Consider the following 14,918-nt stretch of genomic DNA (forward strand, 5'->3'; position numbering starts at 1 on the left):
TTGAAGATGCATAATTGCTACTATGCTGAATGTCAGCCTTCAGATTCATTTTCTTCTAATAGATGTGTAATGCGTAAAAAGTCTTTTGATGCCGTGGCCACACCACCACATCCCCTTTATATAGGGAAACTAGGACTCCAGGGTCGGACTGATTTAGACAGCACCCCCTCATCCTTTATATTAAATCGCTGTGTCAAGTTCATGGATGCGCAGTGAGACTTGTTTCCTGCATACAGAAAGGTTTAAGAAGTGCTAATATGTCTCTGCAGATCACCAGGCATCAAGTAAGCAGTTTAATTCGTTCATTTTAAATACTAATAACATTGGACTCAGAGCATCATCTTTAGGAAAAAAGTGGGAATGGCTGAAACAAACTACCACGGCTTTGTAGAGTGGACATACTCAAATATTAATCCCAGAGAAGTGTTGGAGCCTTTAGCTTCACATTTAGGAACGTCAGCCCTTTTATATTACAGTTGCTTTGCAAATTATGACTCAGAGGCAACAACCTTATTGGAACCTCCAAGATTAATAATGACTTTATCCAGCCTATAGCTTAGGGCAAAACCAACTGCAAAGCCAAGACTCCTGGGAATACTGATCCTGCCAATGCAGGTCCCATTTCCCCAAAAGCATAAACATGAATTCCATTAGTCTTCCAAGGGATCTCTGTGCTTTTCCTGGTCTGTCTTTTTAACGTGAATAGGTGACAAATATGTTTCTTCTTCTCTTAAAATCTAAACTGGCTTTTAGTGGATAGTTAGCTCCTAGAAAGAGAATAACCATGGTAATGATGGTAATAATAATTTGCCTAATTATTTGACACACTTTAGCTTATTTACTGCTTGCAGGAGCTCAGTGAAGTTGATGTATCCCTTTCCCCATTTTACAGTAAAGAAACTAAAGCTTGGAGAGTTTAAATAGCTTCTCAAGAAGATCCAGCTAGGAAGGTTGATTCAAAGCCACTTTTTCTGATTTCAGATTCTAATCTCTTAACCACTACATCCTACCATTCTTTTTTGTAAGCCCCCAGTTGACAATGGCACACTTCTGCCCACCTCTTTAGCCTATGCACAGTCAGAGCTGAATCCTGCCTGACTTTCAGGACAGTGGTAATGAAAGTGTTAAGAAGCTTTGGAGATGGACAGATGGCATATTTGAATTGCAGCTCTGCCATTTCTTAGCTGTGTAATTTTTCTCAAGTTAATTAACCTCTCTGATCCTCAGTTCCTGCCTAAGAAATAGTAAGAGGAAATATCTGAAAGGGTGGATTGGAACAGTTCAGTGAGTTAATGTACCTAATGTTAGTGTGCCATAGCACAGTGCCCAGCACAGAGTAAGAACCCAATAAGCTACACAACATCATTTAGACTCAGCTCACATGACACCTTCTCTATCAATTCTTCATCTTCCTCAATCCAAACTAAGCTACTCCCACAACATGTACCAACTATAGCATTCACTGCTTTCTAGAATTTGTTTTCTCTTTACAGACGTTTGTCTCCTTTTATAGGTTGGAAGCCATTGGAGGATAGAACCAATGCTTAGATTTTTTAACATCTATGACTAGACAAGAACAGTGCTCCATAAATAGTGGCCACATTTTCTTGACCAAATATGGGGCCATGCTCCTGACAAAGAATCGTGTGGTATCCTAGGATGTGAGAGCAAGTAGACAGTGTAGTTGGACATTAAAGTATCAGAATATCTAGGATATTTTTACTTTCTTGGACAGACTATGCAACCAGAATTATATTCTATGATCAATAGCATAGATTCATCATACTTAAATATTTATAAACTAATTTAATAAACATTTCTAATTTTTGTTTTTTAAAAACATTCCCATATAGTTGACATACAGTGTTGTATTAGTTTTAGGTGTGTAATGTAGTGATTTCAGCCATTCTATATATTACTCAGAGGTCTTCATGATAAGTGTACTCTTTTTTAAATTTCTTTTAATATTTATTTATTTTTGAGAGAGAGAGATAGATAGAGCATAAGCGGTGGAGGGGCAGAGAGAGAGAAGGAGACACAGACTCTGAAGCAGGCTCCAGGCTCTGAGCCGTCAGCACAGAGCCTGATACGGGGCTCAAACTCACAGACCATGGGATCATGACCTGAGCTGAAATTGGACGCTTAAGTGAATGAGCCACCCAGGCACCCCTTTCTTTTTTTATTTTTGATAAATGTATTCCTTTTTTTAATTAAAAACTTTTTAATGTTTATTCATTTTTTGAGAGAGAGAGGGAGAGAGAGAGAGCGTGCTAGTGGGGAAGGGTCAGAGAGAGAGAGGGAGACACAGAATCCGGCTGCAGGCTCTAAGCTGTCAGCAGAGTCCAAAGCAGGGCTAAAACTCACGAACAGCGAGATCGTGACATGACCCAAAGTTGGATACCCAACGGACTAAGCCACCCAGGCGCTCCTTGATAAGTGTATTCTTAATCTGCATCACCTATTTTACCCATTCCCTCACCCATCTCCCCTCTGGTAACCATCAGTTTGTTCTCTGTAGTTGAGAGTTGTTTTTTTTTGGTTTTTCTCTGTTTTCTTTCTTAAATTTCACATATGAGTGAAATTTCACATATGAGTCATACCCTTTAGACCATCCATATTGTCACAAATGACAAGGTTTTATTCTTTTATTCCATTGGATAAATATTCAAGGGATATTTTATTCCAATATCCTTTTATTCCACATCGTCTTTGTCCATTCATCCATTGATGGATACTTGGGCTACTTCCGTAATTTGGCTATTCTAAATAATGCTGCAATAAACATAAGAGTGCATGTATCTTTTCAAATTAGTGTTTTCATATTCTTCGGGTAAATGCCCAGTGGAATTACTGGATCATAGGGTAATTCTATTTTTAACTTTTTGAGGAACCTCCATACTGTTTTCCACAGTGGCTACACCAGTTTGCATTCCCACAAATAGTGCATGGGGGTTCCTTTTTAAATTTCTTGATTTTTTAAAATCTTAAAGTGTGGATGTCTTTAAAAGAGAATAATGCTGAATGAGAATTTTTAAACCTGGACATTTTGTTCTAAAAATAACTGCTTGATGTTCCTTAAACAGTAAAAGACATAAAAGGGCTACACCTGAAAGTAGATGATCTCAAGATAACTCCAAAAGCAGCATCCTATTTACAGTCTCCAGAAGGGGTGTGCAAGGAGAAACCAGGGTGAGGAAGCAAAAAGGCCTCCTCTGCTCATGTTCATGTCACTCCCCTCTCTCCTTGCTTTCTCTCTCTTGGGTTTTGTGCCAGTGCCTAAATGAGATTGTTTAGAACCAAGAATAAGAACAGCTTTTTTTCGTATTAAAGTCTTTCCGTAAGTGTGACATTTGAATTATTACTATTTTTTCCATGTCTTCCATCATTCTTACTCAATTTAAGCTTCTTGAGGACAGCGCTTAACAAACTATTTTGTTTATACAACCTTAGCCAATAGTAGAAATAGAAAGCACTCAGTAAGTGGCAACTCTGTGTCATGAACTATGTGAGACTATCACTTACATTTTTCTGTATAATCGTCCAACACTCCAATGCCATAGTACTTTATATTCCCCTCTCAAACAACGTTTGGTTATTCTTTTTTTTTTTTTTTTTTTTTAACATTTTTTATTTATTTTTGGGACAGAGAGAGACAGAGCATGAACGGGGGAGGGGCAGAGAGAGAGGGAGACACAGAATAGGAAACAGGCTCCAGGCTCCGAGCCATCAGCCCAGAGCCCGACGCGGGGCTCGAACTCACGGACCGCGAGATCGTGACCTGGCTGAAGTCGGACGCTCAACCGACTGCGCCACCCAGGCGCCCCAACGTTTGGTTATTCTTAAACAACGATCCTTGTTTTAAAATACAAGGATTCCTGAGAGGTTATCTCTTAATTATCTGATATCTTTAAGAGGATTGGGGCTTAATTGAATAAGGCTTCCATTCCTCCTCCAGGTCATCTGCTGTGTTGGACATTGTCATTGACAAAGACTCCTCGGGTGGTCCAGAAACATTCCATCTGCATGCAGTGACACCTTAAAGCATTCCTTTATGCTCTCCAGCACACTCCTTTCAGGGATGGCATCCCTTTACAAGGCTGATAGCTTCTCTGGAGGGCTGTCCTCAGGCCACTTAAGCAAAGGCAGTACGAGTGTCCATCAACTGATGACTGGGTAAATGAAATGCAGTTTTAGCCATACGAGGGAATATATTACTCAGCAATGAAAAGAAATGAAATATCTGCACATGTTACAATGTGAATGAACCTTGAAAATATTATGCTATAGTGGAAGAAGCTAGACACATATATAATTCTATTTAATACACAATGTTCAGAATAGAGGTGTCTGGGTGGCTCAGCTGGTTAAGCGTACAACTCTTGATCTCAGCTCAGGTCTTGATCTCAGGGTTTGTGAGTTCACGCCTCACATTGGGCTCTGTGCTGTGTATGACGTTTACATAAAAAAGATAAAAGAAATAATTTCCAAAATGTTCAGAATAGGCAAATCCATAAAGAGAAAAAAATAGATTAGTGATCGCCTAGGGCTGGGAGAGTTTGGTGAGGAATAAGCGATGACTGCTTACGGGTATAGGGTTTCTTTTGGGGGTGATAAAAAATTCTGAAATTCATTGCGGTGATGATTCCACAATATTGCAAATATGCTAAAACCACTGAAGTAATACACTTTAAAAGTGTACATTGTTTATGTGAATTGTATCTCAGTAAAGCTGTCCAAAAGGGGGGAAATGCAGCACAAAGTGACAGAAACATTGTAGTAAAATTATACTCGAGAATCATGAGATTGCCAGATCCTCGTCACAACTGGAAAAGACTCCAGAAAGTTCCCCTCCACTAGGTGGATGTACGGGACCATCCTTATGAATAAATGCTCACCTTATGGTATCCATAAGTTGATTCTATTGCTAACTTTCTGTGATGCTTTTTTCTGTCCTGAACATGTTTCAAATTTTGTAACCCTTTTCTTTTCCCTAGCCTTTATGGGACTAAACTCAAAATAATTGCCAGACAAAAAAATCATGAAGTCAAGCACATAATATTATATTTGGGAGAAAGGATTATAAATTAAAATGTAAACTGTGACTGTGGCATTGCACATTATTGTTGCGAGCAATACCACAAAGCTGGTACTCGTTATTTACAATGGCAGAGAAGAATGTTCAAACCACTAATAAAGTTTAAAAGCAAGACATGAATCCATCAAAGTCTCCATGTGTCAGAGTTGCCACATCATTTTTCATCCCCGTGGCCATGGGTAGGTTCAGGGCTGTATTACGTCTGCCCCGACCAGTGAAGCAGTGAAGCAACTTAATTTCCTGCCTCTAGTCTCTCTCTTCCTAGGAACTCACCTTCCCTCACACTGCCTGAGCTACCTCTCTAAAATGCAAAATGAGCTACCTCTCTAAAATGCCTCTAAAATGAGGCAGTGCAGCCCAGGACATCAAAGCCTGGGTCCCAGTCTTGCATGAAGGTCCCATCAGCTATGAACTCAGGCATTTTAGGCAAGTTACTTACTCTTTCTGTGAATCATTTCCCCCTAATTTTAGTGAGGATGAAATGAAAGCAGTATGTTAAGTGCTTAGTCCAATGTCGAGCTCATAGCAGTCAGTCAGTATAAGCTTTTATTATTACACTTCTATTCAACTGTTTCATTTCTACATAATGAAATCTAATCATTAGCAATGATATCTAACCACTGATCATGCAGGAACCTGTGTGATCTAACCCCCGTTTGTCTTCTCCCAGGTCACAACCTTCTCTAAATACATCTGGCAAATTTGTGACTCCAAAAGCTGTTTCTCTGCCATTTCTGTATCTCCGATGTCGGTTAACCATCCAACTTCAGCTCAGGTCATGATCTTGCAGTTTATGAGTTTGAGCGCAGTTTGGGAGTACAGAGCCCGCTTCAGATCCTCTCTCCACCCCCCCGCCCCTCCCCCACTCGTATACATGCACGCTTTCTCTCTCTCTCTCTCTCTCTCTCTCTCTCTCTCAAAAATAAATAAATATTAAAAAGAAGAAAAGGAAAGCCTTATTTCATCCAGGAAGACCATGAGGCTATGAAGTGACTATGAAGCTTTCCTCAAATTCCTCCTTTTTTTGTGTTCTGGCAACACCATAGGGGTTTGAGAGAAGTTGACCAAAGGGAGTCATATTTTATAGGAAACACAAACAGGACCCTTGGTGGACTAGAGAAGAGAAATAATGGATACAAGAAAAAAGGATGGCTTCTAAGCTTAGATCTGAACAACTGGGCCTGTCGTGGTGCATTTATTGATATGGGAAACCTGGAGGGAATAAGGCTGTGAGGGACTAGTAATAAAGACATCCATGTTTTAGGTTAGGTTTGATAGATAGGCCAGTCAAATATCCCGGTAGAATTGGTAAGTAAGATGTTGAATATGTGAGTCAGGATTTGGGGAACGGTCAGGGCTATGGATATAAAATGGGGAGTCATTACTCTATAGGTGGGACAAGAGGAGATAACTTTGGGGAACCCTGGGGACCAGCAATATTTAGAGATCAGCTAGAGGAAGAGAAACCTGTTAATATACATGTGTGAGTTTACTCACCTAGCACCTTCTTGAAGTTAAATACTGTCTCATTTAGCTTTGTGCCTAGCAGTGTTTGTCATAAAAATCCAATAAAAGCTTGTTAAATTCATTTCAACTCTAAAAGCAAAGAATGGTGGCCTCTTAGACATCTCCCACCTGTACACTTAAATACTTTGGCAACATTTGCAAAATAAGCATGAAGAACGACGCCAGCATCCAGATTAGGGTGGAAAATGGTGGATAGTTCCATGACTTCTGGAGACAGACTGGTTCTCCCTACCTCCTAACCTCTCCCTAGCCCTTTCTCTAGGGTCACACTCCAAAGGGCAGGGCCCCAGTGCTCACATAGAAATGGCAGGAAGCCCAGGATCCCAGCATGGTCCTCCAGGCTGTATACCATGGGCCTTGAGAGAGCAGCAGCTGCCAGAACATATGGGTGACCAGTAGGAATTCCCCATAGTTGTGGACTGAAGCACCTCCGTGTACACAATACCCAATTTTCAAAAAGGTTTTGCGACAAACTTTCTCTAGTATCTTGCCATGTTTTTCCCATTGACTTTAACAGTTTCATACCCATATTTTTCTGATCCCGTTCCTGTGAAGCATTTAAGAATTTGTAGATCAAGACACTTCCCTCTTTTTCACTCTCTTCTTGCTACTGGTCTGTTTAGGACTTCATCATCCTTCACCTTGGAAAGTTCGGTAGCCTTCTATCTAGTCTCCCTACCTGCATTTTCTCCCCACTTTGCCATCAGAATGACTACACCAAAGCATTTCCCTCTTAGGGTATCCACCTGCCACGAACTTCAATGGCTTCCATTGCTTACTAAAAATGTAAGATTCAAAAATTTTAAGGTTGATGTTCCAGATCTCCCACAATCTGTCATTTCCAGGCACCCTGTCCAGTATTAGTGCCCATCAACCATACTCTGCCTAATGGATCAGGCCCCCATTTTTTCCCCACAAAATAGTTACTGTGGTTGTTTGTTTGTTTGTTTGTTTTTGTTGTATATCAGCACCTGCCATTTCTTTCGCTCAGGATGCTTCACCTGTTTCCAAATCCATTAACATCCTACTCCTCAAATTCCAGGCCAGTGCCACCTTCTTCAAGGAAACTCCTTACTCACCCCACTGGAGGGAGAAGTCCTTGTCTATACTTCTGAAAGAACTAGTGCTTATTTATTTATTTTTTTTATTTTTTTACATTTTATTTGAGGGAGAGGGAGTGTGTGTGTGGCATGAGTGTGTGCTAGCAGGGTAGAGGCAGAGAGAGAGGGAAAGAGAACCTGAGCTGAAAGACATAAAGAGCACTCCAAGATATGAAAGATACACTTAAATACTCATAGGTCTTTGGAGGATTTTGAGCAGGGCATTGACATGACCAGACCAGATCTTTGGAAAGATCGCTCTAAATTTATGTGCAAGGTGGATGGGAGGATCTGGGGACAGGATCCCTCAGGAGGAGGCTCCTACATGTTGTTCAGGTTGAGAGACACCGCCTGGCACTTCTCCCAGGTCTCTGCCACAGCAGTAACCTCTGTCTCTGCCTCTAATCAGGGCTTCCAGGGCAGCGGCTGAGGAGACTTTACCAAGGAGCACCACGCAGTAGATGCTGAAACATCGCCCCCAGGAGAAGAAGCAGTAACATGGCAGCACCTGTTTGAAAGGAATTAAAAAGCAGCAGACTCCCTTTAGAAAGGAACAATGTCCAAGAAAGGGCGAAATAAGGGCGAGAAGCCCGAAGCGCTCATCGTCGCCCTTCAAGCTGCCAATGAAGACCTCAGAACCAAGCTCACCGACATCCAGATAGAGCTGCATCAGGAGAAGTCCAAGGTGAGTGAGGCCCCTTGGGGCCACAGTCTGGAGAGCGGCTCTGGCCCAGCTCTGCCTGCTGGCCCACCCCAGTGGCTCCTCTCTGCCATTTTCTGAGAAGAGCAACGACCCCTGTATTTATGGAGATTCTCTTGTGTGTGTGTGTGTGTGTGGCAGGACTCGAGCACAGGATTCACAGAAGGTGAAAATAACATGCTCATGAGACTGATCTCTGCCTCCTCAGGAAGCCTGGTTCAGGAAACCAGGTATAATCATTGAGACGACCTCCACCCCCACTCCCTCCCACCACTGCTTAGTTGTCCTGTCCTGGGCGAGCTCCTCCCTGCCCTCTATGGGTTCTTCCCGGTATGGCACAGGACAGCCTTTCTAAAATAAATCGTATCAGGTCACTCCTCTTCTCAAACCCTTCAGCGGCTTCTTACCTTTCTTAAAGCCAAAGGGTTTTCCCTACCACTACAGGATATCTCTTCCGCCCCTCGATGAGCAATCTCACAGTACTTTACGCCGGATGACTCTGTTATATCCTCTTTGCTGGATCAAAATATCCACTGATCACATTTAGGGCCTTTGCCCCTTTGCCCCCAGGCAGCTGTGTAGCTCTTTCCTATGTCAGCTCTGGTACCTACCATCTGTCGCAGTCTCTAAGTACACTTCTCATGCCCAGTTACTTCCATAGCCTATTTTGATTCATTTAATAGTGATTTCTGTATTTATCTATTTACTTGTTTAGTGCTTATTTCTGCTGTCCAGTGTAATCTCCAAGAAAGCAGAGTCCTACCTGACCTCTATCCCCAGAACCTAAATAAATGTCTAGAACTGAAAAGCTTAGCCTGGGTTTGTCGACTGAGCAGAGGAACGAATGAAGGGTGATTCATTCCTTATACCTTAGCTTCGTCAGCAACATCCTACTATGTCAAGAGCTCTGATGAGGTTCCAGTTAGGCAAGTATGTAAAGCAGTTATGATGATTGGATGAGAAAATTCGTATCACACGCTCACAGAGATGCCAGGCACCTGGTATACTCCTAAAAAATTATTCATAGTAATATTCTTTCTAATACCTCTGTACCTGAGTCAGTTGCTAACTCAATTTAGGAAAGTCTCTTCACTCCTCTGAATCTCATCTCTTAGCTGGATATGCTAACACTTATCTCTCCAGAGTGGTGCAGATATCAAATAGGGTCACAGACAGGAAAGTATTTTCAAATATCCGACATACAGGAGACATTTTGCTCCCTCCAAACCAGACAACTGCCAGCATAAAGTTGCCCTATGTAGATAACTCTTTCTATAGTAACACAAATAGATGTTCCTGATCTAGCTATAGATCAAAAATCAATATCCTTATTCTTTTTTATCTATATCTTCTTCCTTGACATTACTATTAAATTTTAATTATTGGAGCGCCTGGGTGGCTCAGTTGGTTGAGCATCTACCTTCAGCTCAGGTCATGATCTCACAGTTTGTGAGTTCAAGCCCTGTGGTTGGCTCTGTGTTGACAGCTTGGAGCCTAGAGCCTGCTTCGGATTCTGTGTCTCCCTCTCTCTTGCCCCTTCCCTGCTCACACTCTGTCCCTGTCTCAAAAATAATGAATAAACATTAAAAAAAGTAATTATTGGGCCACCTGGGTGGCTCAGTCAGTTAAGCATCCAACTCTCGACTTCCACCAGGTCATGGGTTCGAGCCTTACATCGGGCTCTGTGTCCACAGTGTGAAGCCTGCTTGGGATTCTCTCTCCCTCCCTCTCTGTCTGCCCCTCTCCTGCTCTTGCTCTCTCTCTCTCTCTCTCAAAATAAATAAAGTTAAACAATTTTTAAAATTATTTATTTTCCCAAATATCTATTCTCCTGGTTTCAGCAATAATAAAGCTTGGATCTGCCAAAGCCCCTTGCCTCCTGTCTCTGCTAAGGCTTAACCTTGGATAACCAGACCCCATTGTAAAATTTGTGAAGGAAGCTTTTTTCCATGAAGCTAAAAGGGAAGTGATGTCATAAAAACAAAGAGAATAAAACAAAACAGAAACATTCATTTGAGAGTCAGTAGACCAAGGCCTTGTGTTTATCTCTCCTCGGGGACAAATTTAAGTGTCTCAATACCTTGACCCGTAATTCAGATGACTGAATGTGTTTCTGCATATCTTTGTCTCTCAAGCATCACTGTGCATTAGAATAACCTGGGGGAACTCATTAAAAATTGAGATCTCTGGGCCCACAGCGCAAAGATTCTGATAAAGCAGGCGTGGTGAGGGCCAGGACTTGTACCTCTAGCAGACCGTCCAGGCAGTCCCCGTGGAGGTGGCTCTCTGCCTTCTTGTTGGCAAACATACCACTCTAAGATTCCTCCCAGGTCTGACAGTCTATGAACATTTCACCAGTTTTAACTTTCCCTGGGGCAGCGTAACGTTTCAAGGGAGGCCGACTCCTTTAATTGTAGTAATGACAGGATGACAAACTCCATTCATGGGAGAAGCCTGTCCATCTGGAGACTGGTAGCCATAAACTGACACTGATTTACGGAGAGCAGACTCCTGAGGTTTCAAAAGGCAGAGGTCCTGCAGACCCTACCACTGCCAATTTTGCACACATTCAAGTCTTTTAAAAGGGGGAAGTCTTGAGCGTGGACAGGGCTACCTGTTTATTCAGGGCCTGGCACTGGTATCTAAGCCAGCAGATCAAATGTAACCTCCCCTTCCTCTGACAAGAGCCTGGAAGTCAGCCTCATGTAGAAAAGCACTGCCCTTATCCTTCTCTCTGCTGGCTGCCCCCAGTCTCCCTCTCTGTGGCAGTTAATTACAGTCCCAGCACAGGGACTAAAACAAAGCCCCACCGCCTGTCAGCAGCCTTCCCCAAAGAGCAAAGGGAATTTAGAGGGCAAGCAAGTCATAAAGCAGTTTTATTAAAATAAATATGATTGTGTTTCCAAAGGCCCAGGCTTTAAGAGAGAGAATATAGACAATGCCAAGATGGAACTCATCCTCTCAGTTTGGCTCCTAGGCTATCATGATAAAATGACAATTCAGCTACTGAGAAATGGGCAAGGTAAAGAGGGGAAACCTTTGGAACGATGGAGCATTACTCATTTTTCCAGAAAGACACATCTTCCCACTGACATTTACAGAACACACTGCAGACAGAGTCATGAATGTTTTAAACTGATTATATAAATAGCTACACATTATTGAATGTGAACGTGTACTATCTGTCACACACTGTAATAAGCACATTTCATCCTGACATCACTGCACCTCTCTCACTTAGCACCTGGGTGACCCTGAGGAGGTTTTAAAATCCCTCTGTGTTTCCTTTTCCTCCTCTGTCAAATGGGAGAATAGCAGTGTCTACTTCATACGGATGTGTGTGGGTATGTTGGTCTTGAATAGTGAGTTTGTGTCAAGCATGTTCATTATTATGATTCAAGTGTAGGTGGGCGTTGTTGTTATCCCCACATTGCAGATGAGGAAACTGAGGCTCAGTGAAGTAACATAATTTACCCGGAGTCACATGTTAGTAGGTGGCAGAACTGGTTCTTCCACTCCCTTTGCATCTCCTCCAAAGTCTATTCTCTTATTTTCTTTTCTGATACACTTTCCCCAGCTTTATTGAGCTATAACTGATGTATCACATTGTATTCATTTTAGGTGTACGACATAATGATTTGACATATGTATATATTAAAGAATGATTACAATAAGAAGTTTACTCAACATCCATCACCTCACAGTTACAAAATATTTTTTCTTGTGATGAGAACTTTTAAGATCTCCTCTCTTCACAACTTTCTTGTTTTTAAATGTTCTATACCTTTTTTAAAAGTTTATTTATTTATTTTGAGAGAGAGAGAGAGAGTCTGCAGGCACAAAAGAGGAGGGGGGGGAGAGAGAGAGAATCCCAAGCAGGCTCCACGCTGTCAGCTAAGATCCTGACGTGGGGCTCCATCCCACAAACTGTGAGATCATGACTTCAGCTGAAATCAAGAGTTGGACATTTAACCAACTGAGTCACCCAGGTGCCCTTCTGTCTTCAAAAGTTTCAAATATGCAGTACAGTCTTGTTAATTATACCCACCATGCTGTACGTTATATTCCCAGGTCTTATTCATCTTATAATTAGGAGTTTTTCCCTTTTAACTGCCTTTACCCTTTTCTCCCACCTGTAACCCCTGGCCTCTGACACCCACCAATCTCTTCTCTGTATCTATGGGTTCAAGGTTTTTAGATTCCTCATCCAAGTGAGATCACATGGTGTTTGTTTTTCTGTCTCTGACTTATTTCACTTAGCATAATACTCTCAGGGTCCAACTGTGTTCTTGCTAATGGCAAGACTGCCTTCTTTTTAGTGGCTTAATGATATTTTATTGTGTATGTACTTTATATAATGTGTGTATACACACACTTTCTTTATCCATTCATCCATTGATGGACTTAGGTTATTTCCATGTCTTACAGAACCTATGCTCTTAAAAAATAAGAAGGTAACTTTTTTTCTCCCTTCCCCTCCCCCATGGTCTTAAATACTGAGAACAAACTGAAGCGTTGATGGGGGTTGGGGGAGAGGGGAAAGTGGGTGATGGGCATTGAGGAGGGCACCTGTTGGGATGAGCACTAGGTGTTGTATGGAAACCAATTTGACAATAAATTATATTTAATATATATAAAAAAGGGAAGATCTGGGGCACCTGGGTGGCTCAGTTGGTTAAGTGTCTGACTCTTGGTTTTTGCTCAAGTCACGATCTCATGGTTCGTGATTTTGAGTCCTGCATTGGGCTCTGCGATGCCAGTGCGGAGATTCTGTCTGCCCTTCTCTCCAAATAAATAAATAAGCTTAAAAAAATTTAAAGGTCCGGAAAAAAACGGAAACCTTCAGTAAAGAAAGAAAGAATGGCAGAAGTTTGTTCTACACTATTATGCAAATTACAAATGAAGAAACAAAGTGCTGGGGGTGGGAGTAGATGAACCCTTCCCCCATAGATGTCTGCGTTTCCACTGCGGGGAAATGAAACAAAAATACTAGACACAATCAACATCTAATTAGTAGAAATTTGTCTACAAGAGTTGCCAAGCACTGATAGGAATAACAATTCAGGTAAGTTGGTCGTTTTGACTGAACTCCAAGCATAATGACTGAGAAGATGGAACCGGGGAGGCCCCTGTGGTGGGTAGGAGGGAACAGAAAGTGAGGCCTCTGTGCTGTATGTCCTTGTCATTTCTGAGCCTGCACATTCATGTCTGTAAAATGAGCGGATTGTGGACAGCATAGAGTCGCTACAGTCCTTCCAGAATGGTAGGGATACGTCAGGGAAGGCAACTGTGTGCTCCAGCTCTTCCTGCATGGAGATAGCTCTCAGGATCCTCAGGGGTCAGACGTCCCCTGGCCCCCTGGTCTAGGTGATGCCTCTTCCCCTACATCCATTTACTCTGTCACATCACCCTGCTGTACCTGTGTCATAGAACTCTGTACTGTCTGAAGGTATCATGTTCTGCTTATGTATCGCCTGCTGACTCTCACTCTCAGTATAATGTAAGCTTCTCATGGGTAAGAGACCATGTGTGCTTAAGGTACCCCCTAGGGAAGATGCCTTCAGTGATTTGAGTACTGCCTGGCATGAAGGAGGTGCTCACTGCTACTTGTTGAGAACATTCTCATGTTGCCTTTTAGAAACTTTCCCAACAACCCCCTGGCATAAATTTATTTATTTAGGTAGAAAGCCCAAGGCTTGAGCAGAGAAAGGATTTCCATCCAGGTCTGTCTCTTTTTTGGACCAGCCCTCTGAGCCATTAGGCTTCGGTGTTTTCCTCTGTTTGTCTCTCCTGTGGACAGCGTGAGGCCATGATCCACTGCCCATGGTGTGAGCTCACGGGGGATTGCTGTGAGATGTGAAATCCACTCACCAATTCCCTAGGGCTTCCTACTTTTCCTCAGAGGCAGCCAATAGCTCCAGTGAACCCCGAGGGCACAGTGACAGAGGGCTTGGAGGCCCAGGTAGCAGAGAACAGGGCTCTACGCTGGAGGCAGCAAAGCAGCAGGCCTGGGTTGCAGGGTCTGGAGGAGTCAGCTCCAGACAGGAGTTTGCACAACTGGAACAGCCCTCAGACTGCAGAGCACTTTCAGACCTCCCAGCGAGCCTGGGAGGAGGGCCAGGTGTAATTACTATTCCAATTTCTCTGAAAAAGAAAATGAGTTCTTAACTCATTTAACTGATGTGCTCCCAATGACACAGCAAGTAGAGGAAGGAGCCAAAATGGGAATTCCCGGATGACCTGGGTAATACTGAATATCTTGTTGCCTCCAGGACTCCCAGAAAATCAGCCAACCCTTGTCCTCAGGTGACTGCTAGGGAGCCTCCACATTCAAGGCCCCAATTTGGGAGGCAGTATTTCTTGCCTTATGCACTTTTTGTTTTGTTTTCAGGAAGTGTTAAATGTCTAAAAGTAAGAAATGCAACAATAGATGCCTTTGTACCTTCCCAGGTCTATAAAATTGCCCTTATAAGCAACCTTGTGATAGTGGGAGCTT

At 42.5% G+C, this 14,918-nt stretch overlaps 1 protein-coding gene across 6 annotated transcripts in view; it reads left to right on the plus strand.

Moving 5' to 3' along the window:
• The window catches only part of JAKMIP2 (janus kinase and microtubule interacting protein 2), a 179,649-nt gene that overhangs the window by 98,200 nt on the left and 66,531 nt on the right, over nt 1-14,918 (plus strand). For all 6 annotated transcript variants that reach the window (XM_058732564.1, XM_058732559.1, XM_058732561.1 and 3 more), the window contains exon 2: nt 8,132-8,407. In XM_058732564.1, coding sequence (XP_058588547.1) covers nt 8,279-8,407 — 129 coding nt within the window. In that variant the 5' untranslated portion in view covers nt 8,132-8,278. The remainder of the gene's footprint in view (nt 1-8,131; nt 8,408-14,918) is intronic.

This window comes from Neofelis nebulosa, chromosome 1 (assembly GCF_028018385.1).
Source record: "Neofelis nebulosa isolate mNeoNeb1 chromosome 1, mNeoNeb1.pri, whole genome shotgun sequence".
Lineage (NCBI taxonomy): Eukaryota > Metazoa > Chordata > Mammalia > Carnivora > Felidae > Neofelis > Neofelis nebulosa.